Below are 20,305 nucleotides of genomic sequence, written 5' to 3'. Positions count from 1 at the left end.
TTAGGACTTTGTAAATTTGGCAGTAGATTATGCTTTGTTTGGGGGACTAGAATCACATATGCCTTTTCTGTATGTAAACACATACACACACACAGAAATGTAATTCAAAATAAAAATCAAGGGTGGTGTTTTATATGAAAGCATTGATCCATTGGCAAGGCATAAAAGTCAGTGATTTTACCACTGTTTTTTTTTCCTTAGTAATTAAAGAAAAGGTCTTATAAAGTAGAATTGCAATGCATTTAAACCTTGTCTTGCACTCAGATCTGCATCTGATTGCAGACAAATCAGACAAACCCTGTCCCACTGCAAGGCCTGATTAGAGTCAAGCTGGGTCTTGCAAGGCAACACTTCCTTGTTGCTAAATCGTATATCTAGGTAATAACCCCAAGGGTATTTTGTAATTATGTATATGTTTTACTGATTGCTATAATAATCTATCAGAACTGATTAGGTATTAGATAAAGTATAGGTTTTGCATATTAAAAAGGAACCATTTCAACAAATATATGACAGTATTAGCATGAAAAATTCTTATGAAAAGAGAGCAGTAAAGCACTAGCAATTTTACCAGTCTGGAAAAGTTATCTGGTAATATTTTTAAATGCACAGGGATCTAGAGAGAAAAAATAAACCTAGACATAGTTAAACTGTTCAGTAAATATGAAAGTTCTGGTAACTTTCAAATATCTATACGTAGCTTCTATGGTTTCATAATCACATGCATTTTGGGATGTTTTCATTTACATATTTACGTGGCTCTATGTTTTTGAAATACCTGTAAATTTGGATTTACTGCACTTATCAATCTGTTATCCGCTAAAGCCTGAACCTGAAAAAAATACTATCTTGACATAATAATAAGTACCAGGCTGTGAAATGAGACTTAAATTATCAGTGAAATAGAATGGCATGCTGTGAATCACGTTTGCATGAAAAAAGTTAAAATATATTACAACTCTTAACAACAACCTACCATCCCGAGGCTTGGGGCTTCGGCTCAGTTTGCATAAGCACCCAGCATGTAGAGCTGAAATATTTCTCTCTTCCAAGTGGGCTTTAATCCGAGAGATTTTCACTACTACAATTTTTCTCTGGGCTGCATTTATAGAGAAAAAACTCTGCAACTGTTCTGGGATACACTGAGACACGATGAGCATGTTCTTTCTTTATTTTTTTAAAGATAGCCAAGCTCTCCTTTAAACCTCAAGTGAGTTTTTTTGTGATGTTCAACAGGAAAGATGGGCAGAACTTTGGTTATTTTATTATTTTCCTGTTGATTCAGTCACTTCTAATAACCATGACTACAGAGAAAGTATAAAGAAAACTTGCATTAAAACCAGGTAGGGCTAGATTCCTCAAAAGTGGTTTTTTTTCCTGTTTTTATGACCAGTTTTGTACATATAGATCAGGTTATTAAGCAGTATTCAGTACAGTTTCTACATAAGCAATATGTTTGTTCACAAATGTTTAGCCTTCCTTTTGAGAATTATGGTATTACAAATACAGGAAGAGATACAGGGACAAGACTGAGACTCTTTAAATAGTTTATGTTTTAAACAGCACTGAAGTGAAGCACCGGCACCAAAGACGGTGTGAGTGCTAAAGGATCTATCACAAAACTCTGCCAAAATCGAGGCAAACAGGTGTCAGGGCTGGACTCTTCTCTATCATAGCTTTTTAGGCTGTGGGACTAAAACGATAAATTAGGGATTGCTTCTAGAAAGATACACAGATTCTTTGTTATTTAGCACATTTTCTTGTTTTAATTTATTCAAGTCCTAGATAACTCTTTACAGAACCACTCTGTGTAAATGTATCAGTGCCATGGAGTCACACAGCTCAATTACTTTGGTTCTCAGATATGGTTTAGATACAAAGAGAGAAAAAATCTCCTGCAGTTTTTGCTGCAGTTTTTGAAGGAACAGTCTTTGAGTGGAAAAGGCTGTCTTAGTAAAATCACATTTCATGAGAATGCATTTATATCAATGTAAATTATTCAAATAGTTTTGTAATAACTAGTATATTTTACATTAAATATGTATTGTTCATAAGTAATAATAAATATATTATTTTACACTAAATCATTTGCTATTATGAAAACAAAATTATGCAACGAAGTTAATTACTTGGGTGTGAAATTTCAGGGCTTCTGATTTGGAATTAAAATAAATAAGATATCCCACAGGGTTGAAATTTTGTTTTCATCGCTAGGAAAGACTCGTACCTTTTTGTCTTTTTCTATAAGACAGTCCTTAATAGGTGAAAATCTCCACTGTCTCGGGCATTATGCATTCTGCTGGCTTGCTGTTTCAGCCTTTCATGTCACTGACTGACACTAGTTCATTGGCTCTGAGAGTTATCAGCCCTGTGTAGAAATACTCTTTGTGGCCTCTGAAGTTTTAAATGGCCAGGTACTGCTGTGCAAAATGGCACTGCTTCAGTAAGGTGCTGATTTAGGATGGTTAAGCATGATTTCAGGTATCTGAGTAATTATCTTAAAGTCAAGATGACTTCCTATGTGTGCTAAAATACTCTGTTCATATAGAATCTAAAAAGTCTGCAAAATTTTATGCAACTAGGAGACCCTACCACAAATGTGTGAGACAAGGATAGATTCCTTTCCAAATTTCTGGAAACTGACTTTTCTGCCTGAGATAATTTCATAAAAGAATAATCCTATTTATATTCTTTTCAACAGTAAAATATTGAAAATGTAGTAGAAATACTGTAAACACAGGATTTTCAAAGTATTTGCTGTATTTGTTATGATCCAGAAAAATAGAGGGAGGAGGGAAGAATCTTTAAAACTACTTAAAGTGCTTACAACTGGCCCTTCAGTGTGACACATAACTTCATTTACGTAAATTAAAACTTCAGAAGCTTTTCCTAGCCTAAATAGACTGAGGTAATTAATCGAGATTTACATTATAGGGAGGCAAGTTTGTGAATTGCAGCCTAAGAAAAGCTTATATCCTCTACCAGAGCTGTTCTTCCAGCAATAGCCTGGGAAATAGGAACCCCTAGAGGTTAAATATTTAAGAATCATTTGCAAAACTTTCCTTTTACAGCTGGTAATCTGTGTATTTGACCAACGACATTAAAAGGAAATTTCATTGCTATATATTTTAATTCAATATAATAATATTTGCTTCTTCATAAAAAAGTTATTGTTCTTTTTCTCATGCTACCCATTCATTTGAATATCCATAACATTGTCTTTACATGAAGAATTCAGTTAAGATATAAATACTGCATGTTTTGCCTTTTTATTAAATTAGTTGCTTCTCTTCAGCCTTATAATGCCTTCTTTGCTGCAGTAAAATGGATTATGACTGAGCTTGTCTTGTAAGTAAATTTTATCAAGAACTTAATATTTGTATCAATTACGGAATATTTGTACTTTTGAATACTTAATTAATATTTGTACTTTTAGCCTTTTACATTGTGCTGCTTCTATTATATGATTTTAAATATAGTAATATTTGTTAATTTCTTGCTTTCCAATTTTTGCATTGTTAAAATCTGAGACAGTTTTGACTATATGAATGCACAGTTGCACTTTTGACATTATTCATGGTCTTCACTTATATTCGTGTGTCTTTCCTTAGTAAGTCTAGCAGATCACAATATACAAACGAAATTTACTATTGTAGTTACTGTTAAATTTTACATAAATGTCTGGCTGTTTGTAATGCTGCTTGGGTGGGCTATTTTCAATACTGCAAACCGTTATAGTAATTCACTCTATTTGTCACTTCATGAATTTCTGTAAGATGGACCTTTTATGGTATATGCCAGGTAAAGTGTACTCTGGATGTGGCTGAATTTTTTTACCTGGCCTAATTCTTCTAACATTTCAGGTTAATGCATAATGAGCATTGCCTTTAAGAGAGATTGCCTGAGAAATCACAGAGAAATATCATATGGAGAACGGGAAGCCTTAAAATGTATCTTGTATCACTAAAACCTGTATGTTTTATTATTGTTCTTATCAGAGAGCAGAGTTGCAGATTTAAGTGAATTTTATCTTTATTGAAATAGATCTAATTTTTTCTTGTAGTCATTTTGTTTTAATTGTAAATTATATGAGCTTCCATCAAAGTTTGGAACAAGAGTTAAGGAGAGTTAACTGGCTGTTGTCAGAGGGCAGAGGTTGATCTTAAATGCAGCTTTCAAAGTAAATATCAGGGAAAGAAATCATGTTAAAATGAGACTTTGGTGATAGCTATAACAGATTCAAAAATTTCCAGAAACTTTCTGTGTTTATAAGTGGTGTAGTTTCATGTCCACGTCATAACCTGGATGTTGGTTTCTCATCCTTTACACTTACAATAGCTGATAGACTGACACATTTCAGTCCATTCTTCAAAGTAAATTGCAGTGTATTTTAGTGGGAAAATGCATTCTCTACACATCTAGTTGAAGTTGATTAGAAACTGCTTAACTGATCTTTTCTGCTCCTAGAAATAAATTAGTTTTATTATTTTAGTTCCAGAATTAATATAAGAAACTATTTTATGTGTATGCCTGTACTGTAGCCAGGACAGATATAATCCTATGGCATTTTATGGGAGAGTCAAAATACCCTGCATAAAGAAGAAATTATGTTCAATAGTGTTCAATAGTAAAAACGCTGTATGTTGCCATGCATTGAGAATTTTAATGGAGACTTAAGTAAGTTCAATAATTTAAATTAAAAATGGGTAAATCTATTATTTATTGATGGGGTTAATTTCAGAATAAATTCTTGGTGATAAAATACAAACCGGTGAAAAGATGAGAATTAGCAGTATCTGATAATCCCAGAGTTACGCTAGTAACATGAATTCCCGTTCTCTGTTAGCTTTTATTTAAAATAGGATTAATGGTATTAAACTACTGCATTTCAGTGTTTTGAAAACATTCTGTGGGATAATATGAAAACTCAAATAATTCCTTTAGGTTCCTTGTGGAATTTAATCTATGCAGTTGGTGGCACTCTGATCTAACAGCAAAAGGTAAGTGTAATATTTTTTCCTGGACATAATGACAGAAGTGGCTAGATTAAATTGGATTTTTGAAATCGACATGTGTATAAAATGTTTTAGATTAAATAATAGATGTCTGGTAACAATAGTTTGTCTCCCATGTCAGCATCCTCTTCTTTGTTAATGTTTTCCAAAACACAAGATAATTAAGATCTTCTATAAATAACCACAAAGTGTTTGTGTGTACTCTAGGAATACAGTACACTACTATAGTGGAAAAGTTAAAATAGTAGATAATAACTAAATATGTTGGGGTTTTTTAAATGTTTCCCTTCATTCCAAAACCATCTTTGTGAATAAAGCAATTACACTAGCCTTTTTCTGCTTATACTACACTTTTTCTAGAGCTGCTGTAATATGGTAGCGGGTTATTGTGCTGGAAAATGCCATTTCAACAAAAGTCCACAGGAACATGGTCATTTCTGTATAATTTCATAAGAAAATACTTTTTAAGGCTTAAGATAGTAATTTTTATGCTTTTATTTTTAGGCAAAACTGGTTAAAACTGTATCTTGTTTCATCATTCCATGCAAAATAGACATTTTAAAGTAATAAAATCTAGATGAATTAAAATTTAGTTTACTCAAAATATTTATTTTTTTAAATGTGGAGGCTTAATTTGAAATAATAATGAAATTTTAACAGTTCCGTTAAGAACTGGAAGTTCTCAGTGCCAACTGCCTCTTGTATTTTAGCAGACTTTTTACAGCATTTCAGAAGTGTTGCTCAAAAGTAAAGGGCTAATTTTCAAGAACAATGTTCTTCAATTGGCTGGTTCATAGGCAAATTATACTGTATGCTATTTACTTGTGTAATGATTTAAACTGCATTCATCGGCCTCATATTTGCAGATTTGCATATTCCTTAGCAAAGCAGGGGATAAAATTGCTACTTTAGACTTCAGCTCATATTTGCATTGCCTGAATTCTAGGATGTCTTTATGCCAAAATAATATCCTGTCTGAAGTATCAGGAAAATGGAACATTCTGATGTCCTGGAATATTCCAGTATTTTCTGTAATAATAAGATGCTGGAGCTCTTCTGGTAGAAAGATCTATCCTGGAGCAACCGGAAAGCATGGCAGTAAACAGCAAAGCACGTCAGGCTGCTGCCTAACATGTTGTAAATACTGTGTAGGGAGAAGGGGAGGCTGAGATGGGTGTCTGCTGGAGGTGAAGATTTGATAAAAGCCTTCTGGAAATTTAGGGGCGTGAACTTAGTACAGTCTTTCCCATACTGATGTAAACTGTATACTGCATTGCAACACTGAAGCCAATTCTTCTGTTACATGGACAATGAGCCTGAAGTAGATTGGATGAACATACACAAATAGAGCTTCATGAGAACCAGCCACACACTTCTTTTGGGTCTGCTTTGTAATCAGCAGGGCCTAGAAAGGTCTTCTAAAAACCAAGACTAACTTTCCAGTGATTTCCCTAACCATGATGAAAAATGTCTCTTATACTGATGGCTGTGAAGGACAGTAGAATTTGCTGTGCTATATCCAGAAAATGCAAAACTGTTCTTTATAGCTGAAGAGGAATGGCAGGTATGTCAGTCTTAGCCCTTGGTGTTTGCAGAACAGCGGAAAGCAGCCAGCGTAGGGAATGGGTAACTTTTTGGGATGTTCTTTCAAGTGTACTCTACAAATATGCATTAATACATCTGACAGGAAACATCCAATGGCTCTTGCATTTTATGTTAGGGAAAATATCCTTTAAAGATAGCATCTCACTTCATCTCATGAAAATGAATGTCTGTTTTGTATTATAAGCATGTACTAACTACAGAAGACAGGCATTAATAACTTGCAACCTTTCTTCTCTTAAAGACAAAAGTATCATTACAGCACTTTGACAGACAAGCGCAACTGAGGAATTTGCATTCATATTTTAGTTGAAAGTGAACTTTTAACTACACAATTCATTTGCTCCACTTCTTTGATGAGCAGGATTATCAAAAAAATCCCCTCATCATGCTCACTGGAAAGTCGTCATTTTTATGGTACCACTTCCTCAGTTCAAATTTGGTTAGGTAGCAAGTGACAGTTGTTTGGAAACCAATCTCTTTAGCAAAAGCAAGAGATATTTTGCAAGAGAGAAGTCACCAGGAGACAAAAGCACATGCTTAGGTATGTTCTGTAGATGCTATGTTACCACTAAGAGTTGTAATAATTATGATTGCACTTCATGAAATTAAAACTAATAATTAAAACTAATGAACTTGCACATTTTTTTTACTTAACAATACTTAACAAAGCTCAGAAAAAAAAATTAGTTCCTCTAATGGGGAAATTGCTTCCTGCTCAACTTGTGACATAAATAGACCATTACATATTATGAAGATCCTAGAGGGTCACACACACCTGCCAATTTACCAAACCTGAGTATGAAAAATACTTCTGCACAAGATCTTGTAATCGCAATCACATTTGTAAACGAGAGAGAAGTAATTGGGCAACCCTATCATCTTCTGTACTCTAGTGAGGTGCTGAATATCTGAGACCCATGGATCTTTGGCAGCCTCTTTGTTGCACAGCTATGTGTTGATGTGAGGGTAGACCCAAAATACAGGTGATAAATTTCAGTCATTCTTGGCAACAGATAAGGAGAACAGAAGAGAAAGGGAGAAGGTGCAGTAGAGCTAGTCAGACAATTTCTTTAAAAATGCTGAATTGTTAAATATGTCATGACCCTAGTGAAAACATCAGAAATATCAAAACTTTTCTTACCAACTTTAGTCCCTCCCTTGAGATCTGTGCATTTGGGGGAATATTTTTTTTAATTATGTACAAAAATAATCAGCAGTTCAGAAATGCATGTCCTAGTGTGATTGCAAATCCAGTTTTGGTCATTCCCTTGACACTGCACAGTAAATACACCACTGGCTCTGAAGCAGATTGTCTTGAATGGAAGATCTGTCAAGTCCAAGAGCCTGTTTAGTGTAATCCATTTTTGTCACACCTTGTCTTGTTTTCTCACTTAGCAATTAGTTTAAGATAGGCTTAACATTTGTGCTGATGTGCAAGTGTATCTCTATGTTAAGGAAGAATGTAGGGGTGGGGAGAAAGAAGAAAGAAAATGAGGGAGAGACATTGAAAGAATAAAAGTTTGTGCCTAAATGTAAAGTAGGTTGGCAATGGCTAAACCATGGATAACTACTTTAACAGTTGTGTCTTACAAAATTACATTCCATGGATAAACTATTTTGGGTTTTTTAATTGAAAAAATAGTGTTATGCACTGCCTAGGAAATCTCACAGGGTGGCAGAAGCTGAGTAACATTTCCATTTTCTGTGAGCTCTGTAATACAGCATTTCATGTTGTTCAGAATTTTGTGTGCTGTTCTTCCTATATTAACATCAAGATATTTTTTCCTGTGCCTATAGCGCAGAGGTTGAAACAAACCCTAGAGCCCTGTGATACTGAATATCCAGCTTTTGTTTCCGAACGCACTATAAAGGAGACCACGGGGAATATTGCTTGCGATGACTGTTTCAAGTAAGCCCTTTCGATTTTTTTTTTTATACAACTCTTTGTGACAAAGCAGTAAAACTGAATTATTCAAGGTTATGTTGAAGAACATAAAGTCTGTTGTGTTTTATCTTACATAATGATCTCTGTCAGGGTGTCATTTCTCTTATTACAGGGGTCACTTAAAAGTTTGATGCTCTTAAATAAAAGCAGTGCCTACTATTTTCTACAAGAAAATGTAAAACCAGTAGAGACTTATGCTGTTTTCAAAGAATAGTGAATGTTTTAAGACTTTTCCTGGATACAGGCAGCATTCTAAGGGCATATTCTGTAAAGATTTAGGTACAAAAAGATTAGTGCTGTTAGCTCTCCTATACAGGAGTTAAACCCTGCTGGATAGGTTAGAAGTTCCCTTGTGGTACAGTGAGATCTGGTTGTTTTACTTGAATACCAAACAGTGGTTCCTTCTTAGAATAGTTAGGCTGAAAGAGTGGGAGAGGATTAAATCTATCCTCCAAACTTTCAGTGCTGGGAAGATGATTTAATAGTAACAAATCTCACATCAGTGCTGCAACCTTGTCAGTTCTACCATTGCTACCGTAAAGTTGTCCCTCACAGGGCTGAAAGAGAAAGACTTCAGTCTAGCTTTTCTCCTTCACACTGAAAACGTCTTTTCTTGGCATTTAGTGCCTACGTGCAGTGACATTTTTACTGTAGTTATGATACTTTGTGATTGAAGAACTGCATAGGTATTGTTTATGTAAATTTCTGTACTTCATTAAGTCTCTTAATTGGATTTTCTTGATGTTAACAGGTAATCATTGCAAATGAGATTAGTATTTACAGCAATAATTTGTCTATCAACATAAATGTCAAAAAAGTATTTATAAGTCAAAGTTGGTACAATTGTTCATTTCCAGACTAAATCAATATGCAATTAGCAAATAAAGGTGAAAACTTCTTATCTTTGAAGTCAATAGGTGTGCTTCTGGACTTGGTCCTAAATTTTCTCCTGGATATCTTTGTTGTTTCAAAACATGAAATAGGAGTAAGTACACGGGCAATATATTTTAAGTGCTAATATTCACTTTTAATTTGCTGCTGACCAACTTTTAATTATAAGGAAATTATTAATGTCTAGTATGAGTAATTGTTTTTATATGGCTTTGTTGGATAAAATTACGAAAGTGCTTTGTAAATCGATCCTAAGGAACCTTTTAAGTGTAACAATAGGTCCCACTGCCTGAAAAGTACAAACTCAACAAAATCAAGCCATCACTTTCCACTTGACATATCAAATACAATGTGTGTTACGCTGCTATGAGTGCTTCATGGCAGCATTGCAGAATTCAAGCAGCCTTATTTTGTGATCACTTAGCAGATTACTGAGAATTTGTGCAACAAGTTATTATATATCTCTTACGTTTAAATATTGCAAACAGACATGATTCAATGAAAAGAAGATTAATTTAACAGGAGCAGGTTTTCTCAGGGGAATGCAGAATTCAGTCTGTCTTCTTAGGTAACTTCAGGTCAAAGGAAATAACTTTCAAAAATAACACAATTCTGCAATACTTGGACAGCACTGAGTTGGAAACTGAGTTTAGTGAAAATTATAGTATTTCGAAAATAATGTGCTAAGATCTTTTTCATAGAAAAACATTTTGTGTTCCACAGTGGAACAAAAAAATAAAAGAAAACCCTGTAAGTTACAAACTGATCTCAAGGCACCCATTATTTTTCTCCACAAGCAATGGCAAAACCTAAAGAAATAATCCAGAAGAACTATTAGATTCTCATGGGAAAGTTCTTCGTTAAACCATTTACCCACTGTCATTAACAATCTACAAATTGCATCTAAGATTGCAGACTGCATTGGATTCCAAATATTTTTGTTATAACCCAGGACACTTTCCCCCAGAACAGCTAAGGAATTTGACCCAAAGTCCTTTGTAGACCTACATCTTCTGACCCAGTTTTCTGTTTCATGGCCTCAGTACCAATAAATATTTTTACAAGCAAGTGTGTTGCTTAATACTTGTAATTTAAGAATGATGGGCTCAATCAGTCAAAATTAGGGTTCAACATTATATGCAGTGAGTCTTGAACTGACACTGTGTTCAATGGTTAATCTGCACAGCATCTGTTCCATACTGGGCTCTCAATTCATATCCCTTTCAGTCAGGGGGATTATATTCTGTGTCCTCCTTGGATCATTTTATAGATTAATTTGTTTGTGATATATACTTGCAAATCTTGATGACAAATAGAAAAATATATTTGTAACTATTCAGCTGAATACACACCCACTCTAATATTGCAAACCTATTTGAAAGACACTGGAAAAGTCAGTACGTTGTGAACAGGTTTGCAAACAAAAGTTGAGCAAATACTATGCTGTAAGGAACTTTGTGTCACATTCAAATCACTGTCTTCTGTTCCCACAGTGTCAGGCACTACTATAGAGCCCTTGTCTGAAAAAAGAGAATAAAAGCAGTCTCTTAGTAGAAGTAAAAATGATGACTGATGTTAACTGAAACCATATAATGTTACTTAGATAAGACATTTTGAAGCACAACTACTGTGTTACTGCTAACAAAGTCACAGTCATAGTCAACAAGGTCACATAGTGAGAGTCAGAGGCTCAGTCTCATTCTGTCCTGAGTGTGCTGTTACTGATCTCACAGGAATATTCTGCATTTCACAGTTACCAAGGGCAACAGTTACCAACTGTAGTTATGAAAACTAAGCCTTATTCTTGTAAATTTTTCCAATCATAATTTTTAATTACAGGCACTTGGATTTAAATCAAAGTATCCTGACAACTAAATCACACAGTAGAAGGACTATGTGCTAATTACTTTGTAAATAGCTGGCTCACCTTTTCAGCCAATGGAAAGGCACCTATACATTTAAGCAGAATTTGAGTCAGGCACTAAATTTATACAGACATATAAAATACACTCCTTATATGTAAACTTATCTCCTACTAGCAAAAAATAAATGCTACTTTGGGATAATTTGCAATGTTTAAAAACAATTTTCAAAAATATAGGTTTTATTAAGAAAGCAGGAGCCTAAAAGAAAATAAGAATTAACATAAGAATGTCATTAGGGTCAGGGTTTGGCTGACCCACCCCATAATTTGTTGTTATTCAATATCCCAACGATTATTAAATTAATCTGTTATTTAAACAGCAATCAAAAACAAGTCAACCCACATTTTCTAAGTGCTGTCAACAAGACAGAAAAACTGGGATATTTTAAAAATCTGAAATGCTTTCAGATATTCCAGTAAACTATTCCCTTTTATAGCAAAAAAAAAAAAAAAATCTGTTGAAAACTCAGATGATAGACTGTTGACTGTTCTATGTCAGCTTCAGTGTTGGAAATAGTTAATTGCTAAGAGAAATGGTTTTTCTTTATCAATGTTGACTGGCACTCTTTCTGTTGAGTCAGAACTATGTGGATGCCAAATGCACTTGGTATGGTTTTTAAAGGCGTTGTGCTGTTCGGAGATGTGTTTTTGATTAGACATTAAATTTGAAGTCTTTGGCTGAATAAGCATCTCAATGCTGCTTGCAGTTTTATGAGGTATCGCCCCAATGTGTTAGCCAATTTTTGATACAAGTAAGCATGTCAACCGAAGTTCTTCAGCAATTCTCACTGGTTACATTACTAGTTGTTCATTTCTGGTGATCTCAGCATTGCAAAGTTTAATTGCTGGTACTTAAAAAGCACTAAAAATGTCTAAGGAAAGCATCCTTAGAGAGACAAAGTTGTTGTTATAAATTAGAAAGGACGATGGTTATTATGATATTTAACCAGAGAAAGTTACCTGATCTTTTTAGTATATCCACTCATCTGTTTGTAGAACAAACAAAAAAAGGTTTTCTCTAATTGCAAATCTTGGTTTTAGATGACAATCGGATGTTTTCATTTAGGAAAATACCGTTAGTTTCAGCATTAACTCAGGCTGCTATGAGTGTGGGTATAGATCTTTTGTAGGCATAGCAACTCACTCACCTGACTATTTATACATTAAGTATATATTTTAAAATTTCAAAGGTGCAAGAAACCACTTGAGTACATAGTTGCCAAATTTGCATGTTCAACTGTAGAAACTATGGTTATACAAATCAGGCAGCAGTTGCGCAGTCAAATGCTTAAAAATATGCCCTTTTAACCTCTCCTGTTCGTGTGTGTTGACATACTGGACTTGGATGCAGATCAAAAATCTGGCCTCACTTCCAGTGACCCAGGGAGCAAAGCCCCCTTCTCTTTTAATTGCAGCACTCATGGGTCCAGAAGGTCAATATCAAAAACCCAAAGAAACTGTTTTGTTCCCAGTTGATTCTTTTGCACAGTCTTAAGACACAAAATAAAGAGAAAAGTAAATATGAGAAAGCCATATTTTCACTAGGGAAGCAAGGAAGTATGTAGCTACAATCATCCTAACCCTGGGAAAGCCTTATGCGTGTGTTTTAATTATGCAAGATTAATGTAAGTGTTCCTTTTGTTGTATATCACATGTAAATTGCCTACTTAATTGACAGGAACTACTTCTTTGATTAAACACTGTCTCATGTATTATATATTTGGCCCATTGGAATGTTAGTAACCAGACAATTATTTAACAGGCAAAATCATCAATAAACCAAAAAACTTCTCTTGGTTTCTTACAGATGGGGCACTGAGTGCTGTTCATGTCAATAAAAAGAGGTAAATGGCAGTGGAATTATAGTTCAGGATGACACTGAACCCTTCATGTGGATATATAATTGCAAATTTCAGACTTGTCCACTGAATGCACTTATTTGGCAGTAACAGATAAATAACAATTCAAATTAGATTCAGATTGTTCAGGGCATGAGTATATTAGTGTCAGGAATAGTGCAATCTGCGGACATTAAAATGGTAATGGTTTTTAAAAACCACTTAATCTTGAGACATACCACCATTTGCTAAAATATTTCTGCATTTTTCTTAGTAGGAGCTTGCCAAACTGCTGTACTTGATTGTGTTTAAAATGTGTAAATAAATACGCACTTCAATTTCCCATGAAATAAATAATCATTTGTCTTTTCAGATGTAGCTAGTTTACTTCTAAACAAATCAGCTTGCCACATAAAACAAGCAAAGTATCAAGGGCCAGTTTCTTCTCATACAGAGCATTATCTATGTACATCAGAATATCTCTGTAGATTTCCTGGAGTAGTTTGGGCAGTAAATTATAGCCAGTCTTCTAGAAGACATTTTGGGTTGTATTCAGTTTACTGTATCCATCTTATCGGACCCTGAAGAAAACTAAATGTTCTCTATATTTCACCATACTTGTTTAGACTGTATGTTTTGACATGCTTGCTTTTTCAGCAACCATGCCAAGTGCACATGTGATACCATGCACATAAATGGTTTTGACCTATGCCCATGCTGAGTCACAGGTGTGCTATAATCAGACTGCTCACTGCTGATCTTGGCATTGTTACACAGATCTTAGTCTCTGAGAGCTTCCTTAGATGTGCATGGAAGTCAAGGATTATCTTCAAGGGAAACTCAGTATTTTGCATACCTTGGTAGTTAATTGTTGAAGTCTCAAGAAGCAAGATCTGAGTCTACAAAGTCATCTTGCACCTCTGTGTTAAAAATCAGATCTTCCAGACTTTCAGAATACATACTAGTGTTAAGAAGTCTTTATATCTGTGGCAACAGCAGCATTGAGAGAAACCCCAAAACTCTAGAAGATCCCAGAAGAATTTTTTTTCCTGTTCTTTCCCTGTAAAAAGTATCAAATTATGCAATTTAAACTGCTAAAATTGTTTATTAAAGGTCTTTATACTTTAAAATCCTATGTTGTGTGTTACACACATATCTCCAATTGTATGCTGAGTAACTTCCACTCCACTCCAAAGGCAACAGTGATTATAATGTTTGTCATGCAGGTGCAATTTAAAGTCACTGTATTAGCAATTTAATGATTTGATATTGTATATTTTGAATGACCAGTTCAGGAAACACAATAAATTACTATTTTCATTTAAGAAAATAGGTATATGAAATAATAGGGCAAGTCATATATAAGTTACCAGGCATGTCTGTGTCTTCCAGTTATTAGTTTAACAACCCTTTGGACAGTTTTCAAGGGTTTTTTTGTTTGCTTGGGGTTTTTTTTTGTGTTTAAATAGCCAAAGATTTTCAATATTCCTTTTTTATTTCAGAGCTTTTTTAGTGTGCTTGTTGAATTCAGGAGAACAGTAGCTGCTTATACACAGAATGCCACCTTACATTGAAAATAGTCTTTCATTATTATTCTCAGTTTCTACGTCAGTGTTCCCTGAAAAATCAAAACTTGGAGTTTGTTTATACAGTTGACAAAACCATGCAAATCTGTGTTCAGATTCTCTCTCTCAATTTGCTTGGCTTAGTAATCATCATTAAATAATGTAGAGAATGAAAGACTCACTGTGGATCAAAGGAGAAAAAGTATATTTAATGTAAAAAATTTCTGACTATAGTAATCTTTCCAAAGGGCATTTTTAATGGCAAGGCAAATATATTGAATGAGAGCAGGACTCTATAGAAGGAAGAGAAAGATGAGGAAATATACAGTGGTCTTTTCTTGCAGATGTGGGCAACTTTTTCATTAGACTTCATAGTACTGACCATGTCGTCCATCTGAAGTACTGTAAAACCTGGGAGAGACACGGGTCAGCTTCCTAGCAATTCTGTCTGTTAAAGTTGTCATTAATTTCACTGTAGGTTTTTTCCTGACAAGTAGGATGAGATGTGTTCCCTCTCTTAACTCCCCACTTGCTGCTTATGACTTCCAAACCAGCCTAGAGCTGAACTGCTTGAGAAATTTATATGTAAAACTTCTATGTGGGAGCATGGTGATCTCCACCCATTCACTGCTCATAGTTAATCTCGGTAGTTCTATAAAATGTAAATATTACCACTACTTAAGAGTTAACATAATTTTGATTTTAAATAAGCAGTAATAAATATTAACCAGATAGGCCGTAGCTATCACAGTAAAAGGATGCTTTGTAGTTACAGGAGATTTAGAAAGTTGTGTGAATGCCATAATATATTGAGATGAGTAGTAACATATATATATATCACAAAGGTGGCTTGGAATAGGAAAACTTACTAAAATTGGAAACATTACAGTAAATTTTTAAAGCCAGGCACACTTGTGAAGAGTTGCTAACACTAGGAAACTCATTTCAGTTTATAATATATTCGTATTGTAGTCTGATTGATGAAAAAGTGCAAACATCTGTACATTTAGCACTTCTCTTCATACAGGATTTGAGAACTTCATAGATATTTAATAGCCTTTAACTTTGAAAAACAATGTGCATCTTAAGATTTGAGTGCCATGCAGGGAGCATTTGTTCATTAACTAAAATATTATAGGATTTTAATTAGCTATGGAGAAGATGACATGCAGTGTGCTTAATTCTGTCAGATGTGACATTCTCAACTGTTGCTAAAGTTTATATTTACAGAAATAAATTAACATCCTTGCTAAGCAAACTGTGGTCACATCCAATGAGCTCTTCAGTTTTAGGATTTATTACACTTTTGATGGGAATCTGCTGATCATCCCTGGTTTTTATACTTCGGTTTGTGTTGCATAGCTCTTTGCTAGAGCTATATCATCTTTGTAGAGTATACTAGACCTAAATCTGTGGAATAGAGTAGTTACCAATTCATGCAATTCAGAAGTTACTTCTACAATGTCATGTGATATTTGTCAGCCTTCCTAAATCAGAGGAAATCAACTGGCTTTTTAATCTTTAAATTATATCTAGAATTTAGCTATCTAGCATAGACATTATCTAAGTTGTCTCTTAATATAAACTACAGGCTAAAAAACTCTGCTAAAAACACATGTTGCCTAACATGCTGTAGTAGAACTACATTTTCCAGTCAGGATCACTCCTCTTACCTCCCCACCATATTCCTGCTATCCAGGTACCACTGTCAAAAAACAAAGTCCAAGCGTTAAGAGACCTCTGATATGATTTGCTTTGTGCCGATTACTGTATCTCCTCTGTTGTTCATTGTGAGCAGTTTATCATAGAATCAGGTACCCGCTCTGCTTGTGGAGACCCAGCTATGCCACACTCTCAGAAGTGAGCTCAGGTTTGTTTAGGGGTATGAACCTTGACTCATATTTAAAGTTTGTGGGATTTCTGAGCTTGTTTTTTTTGCAAAACTTTTGTAGTTCATTTTAAAACTAGTGAGCTGAAACTCTCTCTCATCCTCATAAGGGTGGGCGGCTGGACAAAAACGGTTAGGAGCATTATCAAATTCCTCATTGCACAAAGTAATTTTTTTCATCCTAAATCCTGTATACTCAATGCTTTTGAATGTTTGTAATATTTCTAATATTTCTAATATGCTAGTGGGTAAGGTGCTCTTATCTGAGCATCGGTTATTTGAGAAAGCATCTCCTGATTGATAATGAAAGAGGAATGTCACTTCTGGGGTTTCCTATCTGAAACAAAGTGGTTGCCAGCCAGGCCACAGCTCTGCAGGGTTGCAAGCCTTCAGCAGACATAGGAATGATAAGGATGATATTGTTAATTTAAATCCTTGATTCTAAACTTTGCTTTGAGTAGGTATGTTTATACTGACACCAAATTGTGCTGCGGTCAGTCAGGCTATACGTGGTAGCAATATTTTGCTAGCATGGGGTAAGGTTACCGGCCTGAGGCTCAGAGTTTATCTGTCTTTTTTTATGAGAGAACCACTAGCTACTTTTTTCATATACTTTAACTGCTCCAGCTCTCAGAAATGTTGTTATTGGCATATATGTTATTTTTATAAATTGCATTAAAGATATTCTATTCTCTATCATCATTTCTTTGAAAAAACTCAAGTAGCCCAATTTGACTGTGATATAAACATTTCATTCATTCATTTAAAAAATGTGATAAGTGAGAGAAATGTGGGTTGGAAATGTAGCCAGCAGCCTGGAAAGCACACAATAGGAGTTGGGAAACAGCACAGCGGATATCTGCACTTCAGTTGAATGCTTAAAGTTTGTTCCAGACCATTAGGGTTGAATGTTTGCAACCAACAGCTATGTGAGTAACACATATTTGAGTGCAGAGTGCACAATATTTTCCATTTACTGTACCCTGATGCTGGTATGTTTTTTCTTTCTCTAAAAAATAGGAAAAATCAAATTTGACAGATACGAAATGTAATCCCGAATTAATGACTAATCTTAATCCAAAATACTCAAACTTCATTGATGCAGATTTGCACTCAAAAAATACACTGAAAACCCTGGAAGGAAATGGCTGAATTCAGAGAGATACTGAAGCATCAGAGAGCCCAGTGGGGGCTATCTGAATTGAGTTCCACGGAAATTCAAACTATTTTTTCACATCTTTGTGCATGTGTTTAGGTTGCCAGTTTGAAAATATTGCCCTCAGTTTATTTCAGTTCAGACTACTCACGGTGAAATTCTTCCATGCTTTGTAGGATTCATCTGCATGGGCAAACACCAAGTGTAGGGGAATAGACAGGAATTGGCGACCGGAAGATTACGGGATGTGACGGAAAGATAGACTCCTCCCCATAGGAGTGGCAGGAACAGGAACCGCAAGAGCTATATAAGCGTGTGACGCAGCCAAATAAACGGACATTTTGTATCCATCATATTGATGTCTGTGCATCATTGTCCCCAGGGTGGGTAGAGCCCTGTGTCCCGGAGGTATGCGGCCCAAGATAAGTTCTCCCGCAGAACCGTACAGCTACAACCAAGTAGCTAAAAGATCTTTTCTATTGCTTCCTAAAAATGATTGATATGATTATGTATGTGCAGGAGTGACGTGTGCTAATGCAAAAAATGAGATATTATTCTAGTCATCATTTGAATGTGAAGTCATCACTGTAACATTAAATAATAGTATTAGTTTTCCTACGGTCATTACAGAAACAAATGAAAAATGCACATATGGATTTTTTTTTTCCCCTTGAATCAGGCTGTTAAAGCTCCTGAACATGAAATTAAAGATGAATCTGAACAGCCATTTAAGTATTTATGGGATTAAAATCCCACCTAAGCCATGTGTTTATTGTGATCACATACTCTACTGCATAGCATCTGTTGTCATGAGCACAGATATGAGAGCAGCATATTTTTGTAAAATTACTAAAAAGTATGTAATTTGTAAAATACACCATATAGATCAAGTATGCTTATTTATGAACAGGTGTGTTTTAAAACAAAGCACAATAATGCAGTATTTCTGTAAGAGAACAAAAACTAAGTTTTAACTAGAAACACACAGCATTGTGTTTAAACAAGTTGACTTGCTTTTAATGTTGGTACTGTGCTCAAATCATCCTCAAATTACAAAGAAACATCTTCCAGTCTTCAGGATAATATGAAGATATTTTCTCTAAACTTTTATTTTCCTCAAGTGTAGTCTTATCCTTTAAGTACATTCAGAGTTCTGTGCTGCTTGTCATTCATTTTGTTCCCTCAAGCACTTTGCAACATTTGTGATTGTCCCACAAAAGAAGGGGAAAATGGATCTGAAAATTAGAGATTTCTGAATACTGTTAGGAGGTATATTATCATTCTTTGTTGTTGAAACAAGTCATGCAGTGGTGTCAATGGCCCCCAGCTAATGGCAGCATGGTTATAAGCCAGGAAAAGGAAAATAGTTCAGTGTAAGTGTTCTATAAATGATGGTATTTGGGATCCTCAGTCTGAACAGTGTAATATGACTGTGTCCTCTCTACAGCTGTCTGGCCCACACTCAGTCCCATACAAAATATGCTGCATTCAACACATTGCCTTAATATTGGGTGTGTCTGAGGCTATGTAAAAGGATGCTTATTAGTAGGGAAACCTCAGGTCTGCGTTCAGTTTATATCCTGTCCGAAACTAAACATCAGTGCACAAGGAAATGGATTATGTGTCCTGCATGGAAATAAAGAGACTAAGCTGTTTAGCAGTAGTATTGATTTCCTTTAATAGCAGATGTTATAGTCAAATAGTAGAGAGTAAACAGCTTAAAGGTTAAGTTTGCTTAGCTGGACAAGATACATCTCTCGAATGTTTGAAATAGAATTACCTTAGCTTTGCCTGTTATGGATTCAGCTATGTTTGGAACGGAAAGTTGAAGGCAGCAGCATTTCAGAGACAAGATATTAAGCCTACTGTTACAGATTTTGCACCTTATGATTCAGGTAGTTGTAGTGAAGCAATGTGTTGCATTAAGAGAGGAAGTGACTTCCAGAAGCGTGTGATCTTCAAGTTGGCCATTAAACTGGCCTTCTTACTTCAGGAGATATAGCAGTCTCATGACTACAGCAGCCAGGACAAAAAAAGGGTCTAGCTCTGCCTTGCAACTGCTGTGCCTGTTTTCATCAATGTGGGAGATGCTCCAAATCCTTAAGGGGACAGACTGCAGAGGCCCCACAGCAAAGCTACCTGCTGCAGCAACTAATAACCTTCTTCCCTCTATCCTTTTCCCACAGGGCATCGACACTCTTTGTCCTATCATCCCTGCCCTTTTCCCCTGTCTTGGAACATCTCCCTCAGTCCCAGGGAGGTTTGTCCCTCTCCCAGTTGCCTTACTGATCCTTTGCCACCCCAGAGGTTCAGAGGCTGGAAGATGAAAGGAAAAGAAAGACGCACACGGTGTGGAAAGAGGACAGTGCAGGAAGGGTAGTGCCAGCTCAGTCCCACTCCTCTTCTTCCCTCAGTATATCTTCTAATTATTCCTCCTTACAGGAGATAGTAATTCTTATCATAAGAGCTGACATTTTT

General features: G+C 35.3%; 1 protein-coding gene across 2 annotated transcripts in view; it reads left to right on the top strand.

Moving 5' to 3' along the window:
* Window positions 1-20,305, top strand: part of CACNA2D3 (calcium voltage-gated channel auxiliary subunit alpha2delta 3) — a 491,034-nt gene that overhangs the window by 462,317 nt on the left and 8,412 nt on the right. The window contains exons 34-36 of one of the 2 annotated variants that reach the window (XM_064453883.1): window positions 3,296-3,348; window positions 4,945-5,000; window positions 8,418-8,529. In XM_064453883.1, the coding sequence (XP_064309953.1) occupies window positions 3,296-3,348; window positions 4,945-5,000; window positions 8,418-8,529 (221 nt within the window). Of the gene's footprint in view, window positions 1-3,295; window positions 3,349-4,944; window positions 5,001-8,417; window positions 8,530-20,305 lie in introns of those variants that run through there. The other variant, XR_010373325.1, reaches the window with a different exon arrangement.

The sequence above is a fragment of the Phalacrocorax carbo genome, chromosome 6, assembly GCF_963921805.1.
Source record: "Phalacrocorax carbo chromosome 6, bPhaCar2.1, whole genome shotgun sequence".
NCBI classification, from domain to species: Eukaryota; Metazoa; Chordata; class Aves; order Suliformes; family Phalacrocoracidae; genus Phalacrocorax; species Phalacrocorax carbo.
The sequence above is the reverse complement of the archived record's forward strand: the minus strand, read 5'-3'. Positions and strand labels throughout refer to the sequence as shown.